Source organism: Sycon ciliatum, chromosome 3, assembly GCF_964019385.1.
Source record: "Sycon ciliatum chromosome 3, ocSycCili1.1, whole genome shotgun sequence".
Lineage (NCBI taxonomy): Eukaryota > Metazoa > Porifera > Calcarea > Leucosolenida > Sycettidae > Sycon > Sycon ciliatum.
In genome coordinates this window covers 29,609,688-29,628,573 of record NC_088645.1, presented here as the reverse complement: position 1 = coordinate 29,628,573, position 18,886 = coordinate 29,609,688, and the positions used below count along the sequence as shown (strand labels likewise).

Here is an 18,886-nt window from a genome sequence, read left to right as displayed (position 1 = left end):
TTGGCGGGGTATCTCACTGCTGGATGTTGTGGGCAAGGTTCTGGCGAGCATCATCCAGACTCGTCTCCAGTCCGTGGCTGCGGATTTTCTCCCAGAGTCTCAGTGTGGCTTCAGGCGTGGCCGATCTTGTACAGATATGGTTTTCAGTGTTCGGCAGTTCCTCGAGAAGACCATTGAGCACGACTGCAAAGGCTTCTTTGTATTTATAGACATCAAGAAAGCCTATGATTCCGTGCCTCGGGATAGCCTCTGGGAAGTCTTATCCCGAGCGGGTATCCCTGCTCCCATGCTTGCCGTGATCCGTTCCTTTCACACTGACATGTTGGCGGTGGTTCGGGTAGAGAACACGACAACTGACCGTATCCACGTCACGAATGGTCTCCGTCAGGGGTGCACCATGGCACCTGTGCTGTTTAACATCTTCATGTGGGCGGTGGTGACTGTGTGGCAGCGACGAGTCCGAGATGTACCCGGTGTGGGTTTTGAGTTCCGGCATTGTGATGGTGACAATAACCTTTACCGCAAGCCTACCAGGACGGATCCGGTTGCCATTGCGACTGAGTCACAGTTTGCAGACGACTCAGCACTTTTCGCGACGACTCGTGCAGGGGCGGAGACGGCACTTGCAGTGTTTGACACGACCACAGCTGAGTTTGGGCTTAAAGTTAGCGCTACCAAGACACAGTTCTTGGTTGCAGGTAGGGATGTTTCGCCTGGGGACTGCGCTCCAATCGAGCTAGCTGGCACGGTCATCGAGTGTGTTTCGGAGTTCCGGTATCTGGGATCTCTCATTCATCACGGTGGCCGGTCGACACAGGACATCACTGCTCGGATTGCGCATGCCTCTCGTGCTTGTGGCGCCTTGCAAGGAACCATCTTCAGCAATCCTGACCTTGATTTGCATATCAAGAGGTGTGTGTTTAATGCATGTGTGCTGTCGCTCCTCCTCTATGGGTCAGAGTGTTGGACACCATTGCAACACGATCTCCAACGTTTGTCAGTCTTTCATATGCGGTGCATCCGTTCCATCCTGGGTGTGTCCCGCAGAGATTGCTGGAATATTCACACGACCAACGCCCAACTGTTGGAGTCGTGGCGTGACTCTGATACCATCTGCGTGAAGGTCGCACAGCATCGCCTAGAGTGGCTGGGCCATGTTGCCCGAATGAGCAGTAGCCGGATGCCGAGACAGATCCTGTTTGGCTCACTTCTCACACGTCGCCCAGCACATGGCCCTCGCAAGCGCTGGAAGGATTGCGTTGTCTCCGACCTAAGAGTTCGTGGCGTCACCAAGGAATGGTACCCTATCGCCTGTGAGTCCCGCGCTGACTGGCGGACTATGTACGCCGAGCCTGTGGAGAATGTGCCTCAGCCTGACCCAGTGGTATGTGCGGATTGCAATCGGTCATTCTCGCGCCCTGGAGAGCGTGCTCGCCACAATTGTGTGGTTGAGCGGGCAAAGCCGATTGCTGAGCAGCGAGGGGCTTGCCACTGTGGAGATTGTGGGCGTTGGTTTCGCTGCAAGGGTGGTCTAGCTGTTCACCGCTGTTCCGCACCTCAGCCTCAGCCTCCCGAGCCCCGGCAAGTCTATGTGCAGGATGCCTGCGTTGCTGCGCACTGTGCTGTGTGTGCCCGCTGCTTTCGGTCTGTTCAAGGCCGCGGTTGTCACCGGTGCTCGGGGACTGGCCCGCGCCCGACTGCCCAGCAGCGTAATTCGTTCAGCCATGTATGCGTGTGTTCTCGCCGGTTCCGTTTGCTCCACCATCTCCGGCGTCATCAGGCTGCGTGCTCCATCATCCTCTCTGATGCCCCTCCGGGGCCCACGTGACCCCTGTGGCAGTGGCTCTGCAGGACAGGACGGGACAGGTGTGTGTGTGTGTGTGTGTGTGTGTGTGTGTCGTCGCTGGGGGGATGTGATTTCGGCTGATCTTCGGCACATCGGCATTGAACATCTAGCTTGGTATGGGATTGCTCAGGATCGATCTGCCTGGCGGGTGTCTGCCGTTGGGCCGAGCCTCGGCGGTCCTTCCCATGACCAATCTCAACGGGTGGACTGTCTTATCTGCCACCGTTCGTTTCGTCGGCCAGGTGACAAAGCAAGACACAAGTGTAGCGCAGAACGAAGTCTCCCCATCCAGGAACAGCGTGGTGCTGTGCAGTGTGGTACATGCAGGAGGTGGTTTCACTCTCGTGGTGGCTTGCGTGTACATCATTGTTTGCCCCTGGAACCATCGGAAGCGTCCGCGCCGGCATCACCTATCCCGCTCAACGTCCCAGCTTCTCTCTTGTGTGTGACATGCAATCGGCAGTTCAAGTCAGTGCCTGGTTTCAGACGTCACAAGTGCGACCGTGGCCATCGAGCAACCAAGTCTGATAGAGCGTCGTATGGTGTTCGCTGTTCTCGCTGCAGCCGTCAGTTCCGTCGACAGAGTGACCTGAGTCGTCATCTCCGTTTCTGCTCCTGACAATGACTCTGGCTCCTTTCGGAGTGGTGTGGCCCTTGTGGCAACCAAGCTACAGTAGTAGTAGTAGTAGTGTGTATGTGTGTGTATGTGTATGCGTATGTGTATGTGTGTGTGTGTGTGCGTGCGTGCATGCGTGCGTGCGTGCGTGCGTGCGTGCGTGCGTGCGTGCGTGTGTGAAAGCCACTTCAATCAGCTGTGTGGTGGATACCAGGATAGAAAATAGTGGCAGTCAATTCATCAGCCTTGCAAGCTGTTGAATGGTGTAATCCCAGCACAAGTTGCTATGTCTAACATAGCTGTTCGCTATCATCGCTTCCGCGATGGCCATATCTGAGGCCTGAGGTGTGTGTGTGTGTGTGTGTATTTGTGTGCATGCATGCGCGCGCGTGTGTGTGTGTGTGTTAGTGTGTGTATGTTGCGAAATTGTATTACGCTTATGATTTACACACATTGTATTTGGTTCTTGTCTTGTAGAGTCCAGTGTCTGATGTCATTATGGTCTAAGTGTACGTGCGAGTATGGTGTGAGGTGTGACGTGTGACGTTTATGGTGTGTGGTGCATGCTAGAGCACGCGTTTTCAGAGTGTGAGGATCTGCTTCCGTCTGTGTGAGAGTGACTGTCAAGTGAATGCTGTACATGCGCAGTGCTACTTTGGTCTGGGAATGAGAGTCATGTGTGATTAGTCCGTGGTCTGGTTGTCTTGGTCTTGGTCGTGTGTTCTGTACGTATCAGTCCCTGATTGGTCGTCCCGATATGTCGTCGCTTTATTACTGCTTGTTCTTTATTGTTTCTTCGTGTCTTTTCCCGTCGTCGTTTTCGGCTCAGTCTAGTCGTTTCGTCCTTCTCCTCCTGCGCCCACATCGTTTGTTGTTTGAAATATTTTATTCTCACGATGGCCTGCGTCAGGCGAAATTACTGGTCAGTCGGCGACACGCATTTTTCAAAGAAAAGTGCGTTTCACCTGCTGGGAGAGTATGCGTGTACTGGAGTCTCATCCTGAGCACGTTTTTTTCTTCTTTTTTTCAGCTCCAGTATAGCTGTATTTTTCATTGCAAAGCCGTCCTCGATTGTTGTGTTCGTTGTTCAAACGAAGTGGACATTCAATCATGAAGGCAGAGGACATAGGAGCCTGATTGGAGTTTCTCGTGGCATAGGACGGCCACACAGAGATACTTTGGGATTTTCTGAATATAAAATACCGTACGCACGATGCTGAGATCAAGTGGTGCGATATCAAATTGTTCGTGATCTACCACATCGAGCAGAACGGGATCCAAACACAAGCTTACCGACGGTTAGGCTACCGACCTGACTGTACAAATGATCCCTGGCTTCACCAGACGCCAGAAGTCGGACACCATGTCCTTTGCCGCGACGTCCATCTCCAAAAAAACTCCATCTTCGTCGTGAAAAGGCTTGAAATACTCAATATTCAACCGAGATTCGCGGTCTCACCCTTTCTCACATCGAATCATTTTTTTGTTGTAGCAGTTGCAGGGCAGATCCCCGCCACTACTTCAACAGAACATGGCTCCAAAGCATGCCTGGAACAAGCCATATCGAGGTTGCAAGCCACCCCTCTAGACCTCTCAGCACATTTTTTGAAGAAATTCGAAATTTCAATGGTGGAAGATATACTATGAAGAGAATTTCAAAAAGTATGTTTCGCGGAGCGATCGCTCAACCGACGTCATTCAAACTTTGCAGGATGGTTCAGACGTTCATGCTAGGCATGGAACCACAGAAGATGATAATTATCATAGCTGACACTCAGAGTCACACACACAGCAGATTTGTGTGCACAGATACTAAATCAGTGGACGTCGTCATCTTCTTCCCGCTGATCTCAAATGTACTATGACGTGCTATTTCGCCTGACGGTGACCAATAAGAGAAGTTGTTTGAAATATTTTATTCTCACGATTGCCTGTGACCAATAAGAGAAGTTGTTTGACATCTTTTATTCTCACGATGGCCTGGGACCAATAAGAGAAGTTGTTTGAAATCTTTTATTCTCACGATGGCCTGTGGCCAATAAGAGAAGTTGTCTGAAATCTTTTATTCTCGCGATGGCCTGTGACCAATAAGAGAAGTTGTTTGAAATCTTTTATTCTCACGATGGCCTGTGACCAATAAGAGACGTTGTTTGAAATCTTTTATTCTCACGATGGCCTGTGGCCAATAAGAGAAGTTGTTTGAAATCTTTTATTCTCACGATGGCCTGTGGCCAATAATAGAAGTTGTTTGAAATCTTTTATTCTCACGATGGCCGGTGACCAATAAGAGAAGTTGTTTGACATATTTTGTTCTCACGATGGCCTGTGACCAATAAGAGAAGTTGTTTGAAATATTTTATTCTCACGATGGCCTGTGACCAATAAGAGAAGTTGTTTGAAATATTTTATTCTCACGATTGCCTGTGACCAATAAGAGCAGTTGTTTGACATCTTTTATTCTCACGATGGCCTGGGACCAATAAGTGAAGTTGTTTGAAATCTTTTATTCTCACGATGGCCTGTGGCCAATAAGAGAAGTTGTCTGAAATCTTTTATTCTCACGATGGCCTGTGACCAATAAGAGAAGTTGTTTGAAATCTTTTATTCTCACGATGGCCTGTGACCAATAAGAGACGTTGTTTGAAATCTTTTATTCTCACGATGGCCTGTGGCCAATAAGAGAAGTTGTTTGAAATCTTTTATTCTCACGATGGCCTGTGGCCAACAATAGAAGTTGTTTGAAATCTTTTATTCTCACGATGGCCGGTGACCAATAAGAGAAGTTGTTTGACATCTTTTGTTCTCACGATGGCCTGTGACCAATTAGAGAAGTTGTTTGAAATATTTTATTCTCACGATGGCCTGTGACCAATAAGAGAAGTTGTTTGAAATCTTTTATTCTCACGATGGCCTGTGACCAATACGAGACGTTGTTTGAAATCTTTTATTCTCATGATGGCCTGTGGCCAATAAGAGAAGTTGTTTGAAATCTTTTATTCTCACGGTGGCCTGTGGCCAATAAGAGAAGCTGTTTGAAATCTTTTATTCTCAAGATGGCCTGTGACCAATAAGAGAAGTTGTTAATATAAGAATTGAGACACGCAATGAAGAGTTTGCGTTGCTGTGTCGTGGGGGCCCGGGGGGAGAAGGCAATAACCCAAACCTAGTTTGGTTTCAGTGGCGCCCAACCTGGGGACCCACAACTTCTAATATTCCTATAGTAGTCGTCCTTTTTGCGTTGTTTCGTTCTTTCTCGGCCTAGCGAATTTATTATTCTTTTCTGCGTCTGCATTTGGCGACTTCGTACCACCTGACCGACGTACTTTGGAGACAAGATATTATGGATTGGAGGTTCGTTTCCCACGCAACCCTATACCTCCGGCGTGCTTGGGCGATGAGGCAACATGTCGTTCGTTACACCACATTCCCGGTGAGTCAATCCCTGATAAGGATATCGCTGTAGTTTATTCAGTTGCCTGCCTATTTGTTGTCGTCAGCATTACTTCACCGACACACCCAGGGTCAGGGGTGCTTGCCACGTCGTTCTGTTTTGTCGGAGCAATAATAATAGTATTTTCACAATCTCGGTAGGCGGTCTTTTACCTTGTGTGGGCTATTTTGTTTGTGTCGAGCGTCGTAGTACTTCACCAGCCATGGTTTAGTCTTTCACGGAGCCTTTTTTCTTCTTTTTTTCGTTTTGTTTGTTGGCGTGTCTCTCCAGTTTGCCAGGGTGGGCGTCTGATCATGGTGAACCACGGTCCTCCTGGTGAGCTGGAATGATCCTGTGTTTGTTTAGCGAAGTCTTGCGAAGTTGAGTTTTACAGGGTATTATTATTTAATTTAAAAAAAAACAATGTTGATGCTGGCTCCGAGCCGAGGGTTTTCTATTCAGGTTAGAGTCCTGTGGGTTACTCCCCTTCTAAAGTTTGTGTGACAGAGTACGATGAAGTTTGTGTGACAGTGTATCGATGGATTTTCGATTTGTTTATTTTCCCTGATTGACTGCATGGCTCGCTGTGTTTTTGTGCTTCTTTGCCCTGAGCGCGGCTTCGTCATCAACCCAACGGGCAAGTCGGCCAGAGGAACACCGCTCGCCGTAATCTGCACGTTCTCCTCAGACTGCCGCTTGCTCATCAATGTCTCCTGCCGATTATCTGCCCATCCCCTCCTGTCCTCGTGTTTCTTTTCTCTGATTTTTGTCTTTTGTTCTGCCTGTTCAATATTTTCCCCTTTGTGGAGAGTCGAGGTCGACTCTCCACAAAGGGGAGGGCTATGTTGCAAAATTGTATTACGAGTATGATTTACGCATGTTGCTGTATTTGGTTCTTGTCTCGTAGAGTCCAGTGTCTGATGTAGGCCTTGACAGATTATGCTAGCATAATTTTTCGCATAATTCCTACCAAAATCAAATAATCGCATAATTCGAGGCAAATTGCATACGAATCGCATAAAATTGGAATAATCCGACTGTTCGCATCAAATTCCATTCAGTTGTATATGTTCTACTTGTACAAGTACAAGTAGATGCACCAGGAAGTCGTAAGTTTACGACTCCCTTGAGAACATGTCCAGTCCACTACAATCAGTGACCAGGGTGACGGTCGTAGCTAAGTCGGACAGTGCGTTGACCCCGTTGAACGTTTGCCACTACAGTACAACGCCCACTACAAAACAATTCACCTGTTATTTTGCACAGAACCATCATATACATGTACAATCATTAGCAGCATATGTGAGCATAATGCGGCATAATATGATAACTTTTAGCATAAAAATAGCATAATTCTGCAATTTTTTCAGCAATGCGAAAAGCATAATTTCACGAAAATATTAGCAAAATCTGTCAAGGCCTAGTCTGATGGTCTAAGTGTACGTGGGAGTATGGTGTGATGTGTGACGTGTTTTATGGTATGCGGTGCATGCTAGAGTACGCGTTTTCAGAGTGTGAGGATCTGCTTCCGTCTGTGTGAGAGTGACTGTCAAGTGAATGCTGTACATGCGCAGTGCTAGTTTGGTCTGGGAATGAGAGTCATGTGTGATTAGTCCGTGGTTTGGTTGTCTTGGTCTTGGTCATGTGTTCTGTGCGTATTGGTCCCTGATTGGTCGTCCCGATTTGTCGTCGCAATATTACTGCTTGTTCTTGTTCTTTCTTCGTGTCTTTTCTCATCGTCGTTTTCAGCTCAGTCTAGTCGTTTCGTCTTTCTCCTCTTGCGCCCTCGTCGTTTGTTGTTTGAAATCTTTTATTCTCACGATGGCCTGTGACCAATAAGAGAAGTTGTTTGAAATCTTTTATTCCCACGATGGCCTGTGACCAATAACAGAAGTTGTTTGAAATCTTTTATTCTCACGATGGCCTGTGACCAATAAGAGACGTTGTTTGAAATCTTTTATTCTCACGATGGCCTGTGACCAATACGAGAAGTTGTTTGAAATCTTTTATTCTCACGATGGCCTGTGGCCAATAAGAGAAGTTGTTTGAAATATTTTATTCTCACGATGGCCTGTGACCAATAAGAGAAGTTGTTTATATTAGAATTGAGACACGCAATGAAGAGTTTGCGTTGCTGTGTGACGGGGGCCATGGGGAGAAGGCAATAACCCAAACCTAGTTTGGTTTCATTTGTGTGCATGTGTGTGCATGTGTGTGTGTGTGTGTGTGTGTGTGTGTGTGTGTGTGTGTGTGTGTATGTGTGTGTGTGTGTGTGTGTGTGTGTGTGTGTGTGTGTGTGTGTGTGTGTGTGTGTGTGTGTGAGAATGTGTGTGTGTGTGTGTGTGTGTGTGTGTGTGTGTGTGTGTGTGTGTGTGTGTGTGTGTGTGTGTGTGAATGTGTGTGTGTGTGCTCGCGCGCGCGCGCGCGTGTGGATGTGTGCGCGCGTGTGTGTGTGTGTGTGTGGTGTGTGTGTGTGTGTGTGTGTGTGTGTGTGTGTGTACGAATGTGTGCTAACAGGGCTGGCTGTGAACCCGTGGGCTACGCCACATTTTCCTTGCTTAGTTATACAATTACAATTTTTTTAAATTTTTTTTACTAGGGCCATGTACACACGTAATGTTTTTAGCCATGAATAAGGGGAGTGGTGGCGTGGTCTATACACTTGTAGAGACAACTTAGTTCTTACCAACTACAGGGACAGTTCTTGTTTGTGACGTAGTCTTGGCAGCATTATAACACCGTGCTTGTATTTCATGAACATTAGTAGCAGTACATGTGAATGGTGGTTGGTTGATATCCACAGTACAGGTGATATTGATGGACTGGCCAGGTGTGTAGGTACTACCATCTAGAGATGCTGTTCGTGTCTTTGTACAAACACCAGCAGTACAATTGCTGGTAGCAGTGCCTGTCACTACCACATTATTGACCATTAGTGTCACTGTAGGTTCTGGGTATCCCTGACCTGTACAACTGATTGGGTGAATAGTGTTGTTGTTGTCCACATAATGCGATGTGTTGAATGACAGTATGGTAGGTGGAACTGTGCATAGCAGAGACAGAGAAATGATCTACGACTTTGAAGTACTATGATCAGCACGTGTTTATCCTTTTCAAGCTTTGGCACAACTTGATCACCAGACTAAAGTTGAGGGGAGAAAAGAGTTGATTATTATGTATATATATATATATATCACATACACAAGATCAGACCAAGCATCTTCTCAGCAAAGCATAGGTGCAGATAATAGTGTACTGCTTCATACAATACTGAGCACACCCTCAAACAAGCCGGCGTTTTAAAACAGCTAGCCAACTTTTGCAAACACTCGATCACCCCTGCTAACGTTTTTGCCCCACTTGTTTTTCATGATCAATTGCTTCTTGCCTCCCCGGGTAATTTCCACCTAGCTGTTTCTGGCTAGTATCAGTTCTATCACACTTATCAATCGTCCTTATTGGCGTCACGCCATCGTGGAATAGAAGAATATAATATAATAATAAAATAGCTATGAAAAGTATGAATGCCGCAGACATCACCACGCAACATGACAATTTTGTTCAAGGTTTGAGATTGTGTGTTTCCAGAATCGATTTTCAAGCTCCGATCATCAGTGGAAATACGGAAGTAAAGTGATCAAAGGAAAAAACAAAGGTTAAAAATCCAAAGAAGTGTGACACATGACGCGTAGAGGGCTAAGATGAAGAGTAAGTTTGACAAATGGGCAAGAACAGTGCAGAAACAACTCATGAACAAAGGGTGCTAACTCACGAAAATAACCTACAAAGTGCTACAACATGTTCGTTTTGCTTACACAAATCGAGCTTATGCGTACGAATATATGGATGATCGGAGCTTGAAAAATGATTGTGGAAACTTAGATTTTGTATAATAAAAAACATGGACAAGATCGTGGCCAATCCTGCCATGACTTAACCGGTATTTCAGACTTTAACCCCCCCCCCCCCCCCCGAGAACGTCCGAAGCCAAGTTGCCTAATTGAATTTATAAATTGTACAGGGCTGGCCAGCGAAATATGGCCACCGGCATTCTTTCTGTGCCCCGCAACAAGTAGGTCTGCACGACTTGCAGCTGTGGTGGCCTGGGTTGTTCAAACAATTGAAATATTTTGCAACGTAATTTCTAGAAAGTTGACTGCAGATGTGTCACACACGGTACTACCGCTTTTCGTGTAGGATGATCCATCCCATTCATCAAAATGTTCATTGTGAGGAGTATGAAATTTGGTTCAGACTGGATGCCTAGCTATTGACCAAGACTCTATTTGGCTATCCATTGTGATAGGCGGTTGGAGTCACCGGTAGAGACAACCACACGATGGATTCCTCACGAATGCATTCACTGGAAACTGGACGGAAACAGCACTGCCGGTGCCGACTAGGTCCAGAAATAAACATTTCCAAGAACAACCATGTTACAATGGCGACCAGCACGGTCAGGAGACATTACACGTATGTCAGCTACAACACAATAATTATTATATTCTCTCCACACGCTCGATGTGAAAGTAAATTACACCCTCGAACGCTGTGTTTGTCAAGGGGCCAGGGCAGTGATTCATTCTCCGAGTTGAAAAGTGTTTGGACTGCTGCTCCTTGGTGCCAGAACATTTCGCAGCTGTTCACTGACCTGACTCACTTCACCAAACGACTTATGATCGTTTCGTTCTACAAGTTTTCAGGGGCAGAAACAAGAATTGCGCCCGCAATGACAGGACGAAAGTCTAACTAAAGTCCTGTAGCCACGAAGAATATTCCGCAAGCCCTTTCTTCTGCTTCCAGTGTTGTAGCTCTCTAGTCCACTGGCAGATCGTTCAATCCCATAAAAAAAAAAGGATCTGCTTCTCACTCCAAAAACCTCGTGACTACATATGTAGCGCATATGGCTCACTTTTGCTGGACTTGATATACATTTTAGCACAGCGGCTGGCGCTATAACGCGCAGCATGCTTGTACTTCGGATTTTGCGAATTTTCGAGGTGAATGGCTTCCTTTATGTCTACATGTGATGTACAGAAAGTACCAAAAAATCCATGAGAATATTAAGGGGGTTTCACAGAAGCTGTTTTTGCGATGTGACACGCGATGCAACGGGATCTGCGACTGAGGCTGTGTTTACATGAAGCGTTTCAACCCGGGTTGAGTTCGACACGGGTCAGATTTCAACCCACCAGGTGCACAAAATGAATGGCGCGTTTACATGACGCATTGCGCTTGACCCGGGTTGAAATCAACCTTTTTTTTTTTTGCTTGATTTTTTTTTTGATCTGAAATGTAGTCTTTGGCACCTATGATCAGGGGATGGCCCACGCCTGGTAAAAAACAAAAAAAACAAAAAAAAAACAATGAGAAGTTGCGTACAAATCGTGTACAGACTAAACAGACTTTGGATTCGAATATAACAGAGTGGAAAACCGGAATCCGAGAAAACGATAACATGCAAAATCATGAAAAAGTGGGGGGGGGGGTACTGAAGCAGAACAGTAGCCAAACACACCACGGATAGTTACCGAAAGCACTCTGCAGCAGCAAGGACCACAGAAGCATCAGAGTCAATGACTCTCTGGCGGGCATCTTGAGACCGTGGCCTGCGGTGACCACGGAGGCTGGCATTGGAGGCACGAACAAGAGAAAAGGAAACCCTTGACCTAATAAAGGCAAGAAGTGAGGAGAAGGGCTCCTTTCTCTTGTCGGCGAGCATAGAGGCGACACGCTTGAAAAAAGCGGAGGCGGACTTGCCGTAGCCGCCGGAAGCGCTGAACACAATGGGAGAAAAAGACGCGTGTTCAACTTCCCGGACGCGTTCTTCGTACGCGCGCCTTTTCTCGGCCTCATGCTTCCGGTAGGTGGCTGTGATGGACTGTTGGCGGTTGGAGCGGGCGTGCGGGTTGAATACCCGGATGTCCAGTAGTGCCCGTTCGAAACGTCCACCCCAGACACCCGATGCGGCCACATCCAGGCGGGCACCATCCTCGGAGATGGCGGAGCGGTGACGGAAGGTCTCACCGGTTAGCGGCTGGAGATGTGGCTCGACCTGGACATCATGGGCCACTTCACGCAGGAGAGATGCGGTGAGATCCCGAAGGTCATTATGCCGCATGGCGGGGTAGCCACCAGTTGGGCAAGACAGCGCGTGTTCCGGTGAAAACGCTTTGCCGCACACACATTCTGTTGGCAGGCCTGGAGGGGTCCAACCATACCGTAGGCAGAGAGCGTCCCAGAACGCCTGCTTGTGTAGGTTGAAACCATACTGACGAAGGGGCCGACAGGTCAACCAGCTGGAGGCGCCCTTTTCAGCAGCAAGATTCAGGGTGCGCTCTGTGGTGCTGGTGGAGGTGGCAATGACCGAGGCAACCGCTTCCTTCGCCAGGCGCCGGGACTGGGAAACAATCTCTGCCTTCGCTGTGATGGTGGCAGCTGGGACGCCTTCTGCTGACTGATCTTGCTGGAGGATCTTCTGCACGAGAGACTTGGTAATATGCATAGAGTCCTGGAACTGGGAGGCAAGGGAGGATGGGTTGACAATCCCCAGCCCTCCGTCCCTGCACGGTAGGGCCAGCATGGCACGCTCGATGTCTCCTGGCGGGACGCGGTTGATGATGGCAGGGATGAATTTGGTACGGATTCTTTCCTCCAAAGGTGCGAGCAGGTCGGCCGTATTTGGCACTGTCCGGGCGACAAAGGACCACTGATGGCGAACTCCCTGGCCGAAGGCAGCAAATGCCGCTTGTGGTTGGGTGCGGGCGAACTCAGCCAGAACATCCACTTCGCGACACCACTCATCCACCTTGCCTGACACATATGCCGAACAGAATGTTGGTGATCCGAGGACGGCACCTAGGTGGCGACACCCATCCGACCGGATGTCTATGCTGGAGTCCTGGAAGATTTCCCTGGCTCGATCTAAGCACTCGGGCTTCACCAAAAGTATCGACTTTTTGGCGTTGATGTAGTATCCATAGGATGGACCTTCTTCTTCCAGGATGGACCACCACTTATGAAGCCTGGTGAGGGTGCTTGCTGCTGTGGAATCATCTGCGAACCACGCTTGTACGGCTTTGCTAGAGGCAGCACGACGGATGAGAGGCACGGTGCCCAACGCATACATTGCCATTGCGAGCGGATCGCCTTGTGTAGTTCCTTCACAGGAGAGAATGGTCTCGCCACCGACGAACAGCCGGGATGGGGACCGGTACGTATTGACGATGGTGGTGGAGAATTCTGGGCACAGATGCTGGATGTTGCGAATGCATACGTTGCGGTTGATACGATTGAACGCATTTGATGCATCGGCTAGGAGCACGGCCTCAGTGTCGTCTTGCGCGAATGCGGATCGCATAGCGTGGATGGCTGCTTCGATGCCACTCTGTTGACCTGCACACAGTTGGAGGCACCCTGTGGCTTGCTGAATTGCTGGGCCTACTACCATCAATATGGCCTTGCCGATAACACGTCGGACGACCTCACCAATTCCGATGGGCCGAACTCCGGGTTGCTTGTCTAATGGGATCAGCCTGCAGGCGGTATAGGCCTCAAGGGAGGAAGGGTCGATGGCAGTGGTCGCTATGCGACGGGCACATAGGGCGAGCGCATCGCAGAGAGCATCAGAGGCACTATGGAAGGACGAACAGATTCTTCGCCAGCCATTGGCGTCCATGCCTGAGGGTCCGGCCGCACCGTTGGTATTGAGGACTGATTTCATGATGGCCTCTCTCGTGATGGCTGAGAACATGATGGCATGTGGTTGTTCGGGAGGTATTCCCGGTATAAGCACTGCCTCATGGAGTGGCTCACCCGGAGGGTGCTTGGAGATGAGGACCTCTCGGACTGATTGACCGTCAATGATGTCGTTCAGGGAGTGCGAGCCCGTGGATGATTCTTGGGAGAGCATTCGAACCGCTGCTCCGGTCTTCCCTGCAGTGATCAGTGATGCGAAGTTGCGTGCGTCATTCCCCTGACTAGCTGGGGTGGGACGGGTGGAGGATTTACCGGCGTCGAGTTGCTCCTGAATTGTTCGGGCTTCCCGTATTAGCTCGTCCACGTTTCCGGCATTCCACAGTGGCAATCGGCGGTTGAGACAGTCCAGGTGTTCTTGCCGGCTGTTGGCTCCGTATGGCTTCTGCAAGATTAGTTGTGTGGCTGTCATGGCTCCCTTGATGGCATAGCCTTCACCTGCACCCTCTTGCCCGAAGCGCCTGAAAAGTTGGGCTAACAGTAACACAAACTGCGCCCCGACGGCTCCGGAGGGCACGAGAAACAGGTTTGAGCGGAAATGCACTACCTCTTCATATGCGGCGGAGAGTACTTGCTGGGTGTCCGCTACGGAAAGGTTCCCCAATTTCAGGTCACAGTTTGCAGGTGTGTACTGTGGGAGTTCATGGGCCCTAGTGTTAGTGTCTGGAGTGGCTCCACTGGTGTTGTTTGAGTGCCCTACATCGCTCTCATCCAGGGTGGCTAGCAACTCGGCATCCAGGGTTTGACTGGACATTACAGTGGGGTGAGCAGCCTGTGTGCTGTGTGTGGCCTCAGTCACCTCAGTGAGTAAGCGTTGGGCACGAGCTGCATTGCTCAGGAGACATGTAGGCTGCGCAGCTGCTGGGGAACACTGGGTGTGTTGTGTGTTGCATGATTGGATCTCTGTACTCTGGGGCGTTGGTGATGGACGCTCGGGGATTGAATCGGTCTGGCTGTCCTCATTTGCTGACCCGAGCAGATGACGATCGAGCAGGTCCCATGCACGTTGTTGGGTGTTCGAAACTACGGTAGATGTACGGCTCGTAGCTTGGTCTTCCGAACGATCAAGCAGGTCCCATGCATGTTGCTGGGAGTTCGAAACTACGGTACTCGTACTACGACTCGTTCCTGCATCTGCTGTCTGGTGGGCAGTCGCGGGGACAGGCCCAGGTGATCTGGGAACGTGACGTGCCGTTTGAACTCCTACGAGTACGGGGCTGCGAAAGGCGGGCGGTGGCGACGCGGGAGACGCGGCTGGAGAAGGATTGTTTCGGCAGCGGTTTTTCTGAGCAGGGCAGCAATTCCGGCATTTACGTCCACTCTTCACACAGACACAGCCAACACAGGAGCCATTGCCATTGCACCGGCAACACTGAGGGCCTCCCTGCATGGCGTGTGCTGTCCAAGCTGATGCTTGAGGTGCGCAGCACGAGAATCTGGCCCAGAACTCAGTACAAATCCGACAGCTCCACAATCCGAGACCGTTCGCACAGAGTCCTTCAACCCGGGTCAAGAAAATCGTACAAACGTACTTCTGTGCGTATCTCGCGCCAGGTTTGAACGGCACTGCAGATGCAAATTTCGCGCGAACGGATTCACGTGACCATATGTAGAGCATGCAGATTCTTCAACCTTGTACCTGTTGCATTGTAGTCTAGTGCCTGTGTCACTGTAGCTTGGTGTGTTAAATCCTGTACAGTAATAAGACTAGTATCCTTTGCATATGAAGTTCGAACCTACCTTTTTCAGAAGCTTTCCTTTTTTTCTTTACTTTCTTCCAATACATGTCTTCTGATTGGCCGAATCTGTGCCATCTCTCTATCTCCTGATTGGTCTAAACCGTTGCTAGTTGTTATGTGAAACCTGAACTCTCTTAGTCTTGGCACATATAAAAAGCTCTGTCTCTGAAGAAAGATCATCCTTCATTTCTTCAACCACTTCTCCTTGCTCTGGTGAGACTTGTTGGTTGTTGTGTGCCCAACCACTTGGGCCACGCTACAACTGGTGGCAGCGGTGGATGTTTCGGGTTTTTTTTCATGCTATGTTTTTGTTGTTGTGACAATGTGAAGTGATTCCTGGTTCGGAATGGCCCAAGCACAGCCTACCCAGCAAGTACTGCCGGCCCAGCCGCCCCGTCCGGCCCAGCCTGCTCAGCCAGCCCAGCCAGCCCAGCCAGTTCAGCCAGCTCAGCCAGCCCAGCCAGTTCAGCCAGCCCAGCCAGCACAGCCAGTTCAGCCCGCCCAGCCAGTGCAGCCAGCCCAGCCAGTTCAGCCCGCCCAGCCAGTTCAGCCCACCCAGCCAGCTCCCGTTCGACCCATCCGGCCATGGGCAACTCCGGAACGTTTTGATGGTGGAGCAGCCTCGGACTGGACTACTTGGCGTGACCACTTCACTCAAGTTTGCCTGGTTAATCAGTGGACGCCGCAGGACCAGGCACAGTACATCCCGTTGTACTTGATAGATAATGCGCAGTGCTACTACCAGTCGCTTCCTGTCGCGAAACGCCAGGATGATCAGCAATTACTGGTAGCTCTGGAGGGTCGGTTTGCTCCACCCGTCAGGACCGACCTCCACAGAGCGGAATTGAAGGCCAGACGACAGCGAGGTGAGGAGGCGTTGTCTGATTACTGCGAGGTGATTCGCCGATTGTCTCGCAGAGCGTACCCTACCTTGCCAAACCTCGTGCAGGACCAGCTGGCATGTGACCAATTCATTGAAGGTCTGGACAGCAGAGAGTTGCGCATGGAGGTACGTCGCCAAGACCCCCGAACTCTTGACCAGGCACTGCAGCAAGGACTTCGAGCACTTGCCATACTCCAAGCGGACGCTACTACTAGTGCGTCTCAGCCAGTGGCCGCGGCTGTCTGTGCTGCCAGGGAAGATCGTTTGGATGCCTTATTAGTAAGGATGGAACGATTGGAAACCGCTCTGTCATCTTTGCAGCGACCGCAGCAGCAACCCCAGCAGCAACCCCAACAACAGCGCCGCTGTTACCATTGTGGGAGTGCCGAACATCTGATTGCGTACTGCCCGACTGCACCTCCACCCCGGGGACAACGTCAGCGCCCTTCGGGAAACGGCCGGGAGTTGGCATAGAGGGTCCAGAGTCAGCTCCAAACCACCATGGCCCGGAAGTGCTGCCCGCCGCGCCTTCCGATGTAGTATGCCATTCCGTTGCTGTTGACAGTTGCCAGTATGTTATCGGCAAAGTAAGTTCAATATGCATAACTGATGTCCACATGTTAGTTGATTCTGGAAGTTCGATGTCGTTTGTCAGCTCAGCATTCTATCAACAACATAAGCATATAAAATTAAACAAAATTTCTACATCAGTCCAAAGTGTTGATGGCAGTGGCGTGACTGTGGAAGGAGCGGTGGATGTGCAGCTAGAGTTTGGCAGCCTCCAACTTCAGCACACTATGGTAGTTGCAAACATTGAGCCTGACGTACTATTAGGCATAGACTTCCTCCGTAGGCACGGTTGTATTATGGATCTGGGACAAGGCTGTCTGCGCTTGAGCAATCAGACCCTTCCATTAACACAGGGAGTTGGGCCCAAGCACCTTTTATGTCAGAGAGTGGAAATAGACCCCATTCCAGTGCAATTGGCTGAATCTGTTGTTCTACAGGGCTATTCTCAGTTGATAACGCAAGGTAGATTATGTGACACTGAGTTTATGTCTCCATCGTGCGGAATGGTAGAGCCAACAGAGTCGTTCGTAGATAAATTTTGTGTCAGTGCAGCTAGAGTGGTCATGACCGTGAGTGAGAACAGCACTGTTCCTGTCAGGTTGCAGAACCTGCTACCACGGCCTGTCACTATAAACAAGGGTACAGTTGTTGGCATGTTCGAATCTTGCTTTGTTGAGAAAGCCGCAGAAGCCGCGGATGAGCGTGATTGTACTGCTGAAAGCTGTAATGCTGCTGATATGTGTTCTGACCCTGTTGAGTTGTTTGACCTTAGTCATCTCGATACAGAAGAGGCAGCAGCCGTCAGGTCTCTTCTCTCGGAGTTCAGCGACATAATTTCAACGGGAGCAATGGATCTTGGCTCTACCGGTGTTGCCAAACACGACATCGAGACCACTAGCAGCCAGCCTATTCGCCAAGCCCCTAGACGATTGCCGCTTCACCATGCCAATGAGGTTCGTGAACATGTTGAGCAGCTTTTAGCTGAGGGTTTAGTCGATCCTTCCAACAGTCCTTGGGCAGCCCCTATTGTTGTTGTTCGGAAGCCTGATGGAGCTATTAGACTATGTGTCGATTATCGCAAACTCAATGCTGTAACTGTCAGAGACGCATTCCCCATTCCGCGGATTGATGATGCGATAGACAACATGGGTGACGCACAGTATTTCACAACCCTAGATCTTGCATCCGGTTACTGGCAGGTAGAGCTAACTAATGCAGCAAGGGCGAAATCAGCATTTGTCACTCCATTTGGATTGTTTGAATGGAAAGTCATGCCATTTGGGTTGTGCAATGCCCTAGCAACTTTCCAGGGCCTGATGACCATGGGTCTGGGTGATCTTGTGCCAAGCGTATGTTCAGCGTACATAGGTGACACCATAACTTTCTCGAAAACATTTCAAGAACATCTGGTTAGACTGCGCCTAGTATTTGAAAAATTCCGGGCAGCAGGTTTGAAGGTCAAGCCTCGTAAGTGCCAGATTCTGAGCAAGTCGGTTACGTATCTTGGGCATGTGTTCAAGGGAGGTGGTGTGAGCCCTGATCCCAAGAATTGCAGTTCGGTCACCAGTCTCAAACCACTTAGCTCTGCAACCGAGGTTCGTCGATTTGTAGGTTTTGCTTCCTACTACAGGCGGTTCATCAAGGACTTCGCGACAATTGCAGCACCGCTACACAAGCTAATGCAGAAACAGGCAAGCTTTTCGTGGACGGATGAGTGTCAGCAAGCGTTCGATATCCTGAAGCAGAAGCTCACGTCATCTCCTGTCCTGACGTACCCGGATCCATCCCGCAAGTTTATCCTGGACACGGATGCTTCTGACACTGGTATTGGTGCAACTCTATCGCAGGTTGACGATCAGGGCAGAGAGCAGGTAATTGCGTATGCTAGTAGTTCACTTAGTAAGAGCCAACGTCGCTACGGCACAACTCGGCGTGAGATGTATGCAGTGGTCTTCTTTGTGCAATACTTCAAACATTATTTGCTGGGTGCAAACTTTACCTTGCGAAACGATCACAAAGCCCTTCTCTGGTTGAAGTCTTTCAAGGA

General features: G+C 49.5%; 1 protein-coding gene across 2 annotated transcripts in view; it reads right to left on the bottom strand.

Moving 5' to 3' along the window:
- LOC135811944 (latent-transforming growth factor beta-binding protein 2-like) overlaps positions 1-18,886 on the bottom strand; it is a 100,989-nt gene that overhangs the window by 31,246 nt on the left and 50,857 nt on the right. For both annotated transcript variants that reach the window (XR_010552726.1, XM_065325214.1), the window contains exon 6: positions 8,579-8,935. Coding sequence is in view for 1 of the 2 variants with exons in the window: in XM_065325214.1 (XP_065181286.1) it covers positions 8,579-8,935 (357 nt within the window). In the remaining variant the exon portion in view is untranslated. The remainder of the gene's footprint in view (positions 1-8,578; positions 8,936-18,886) is intronic.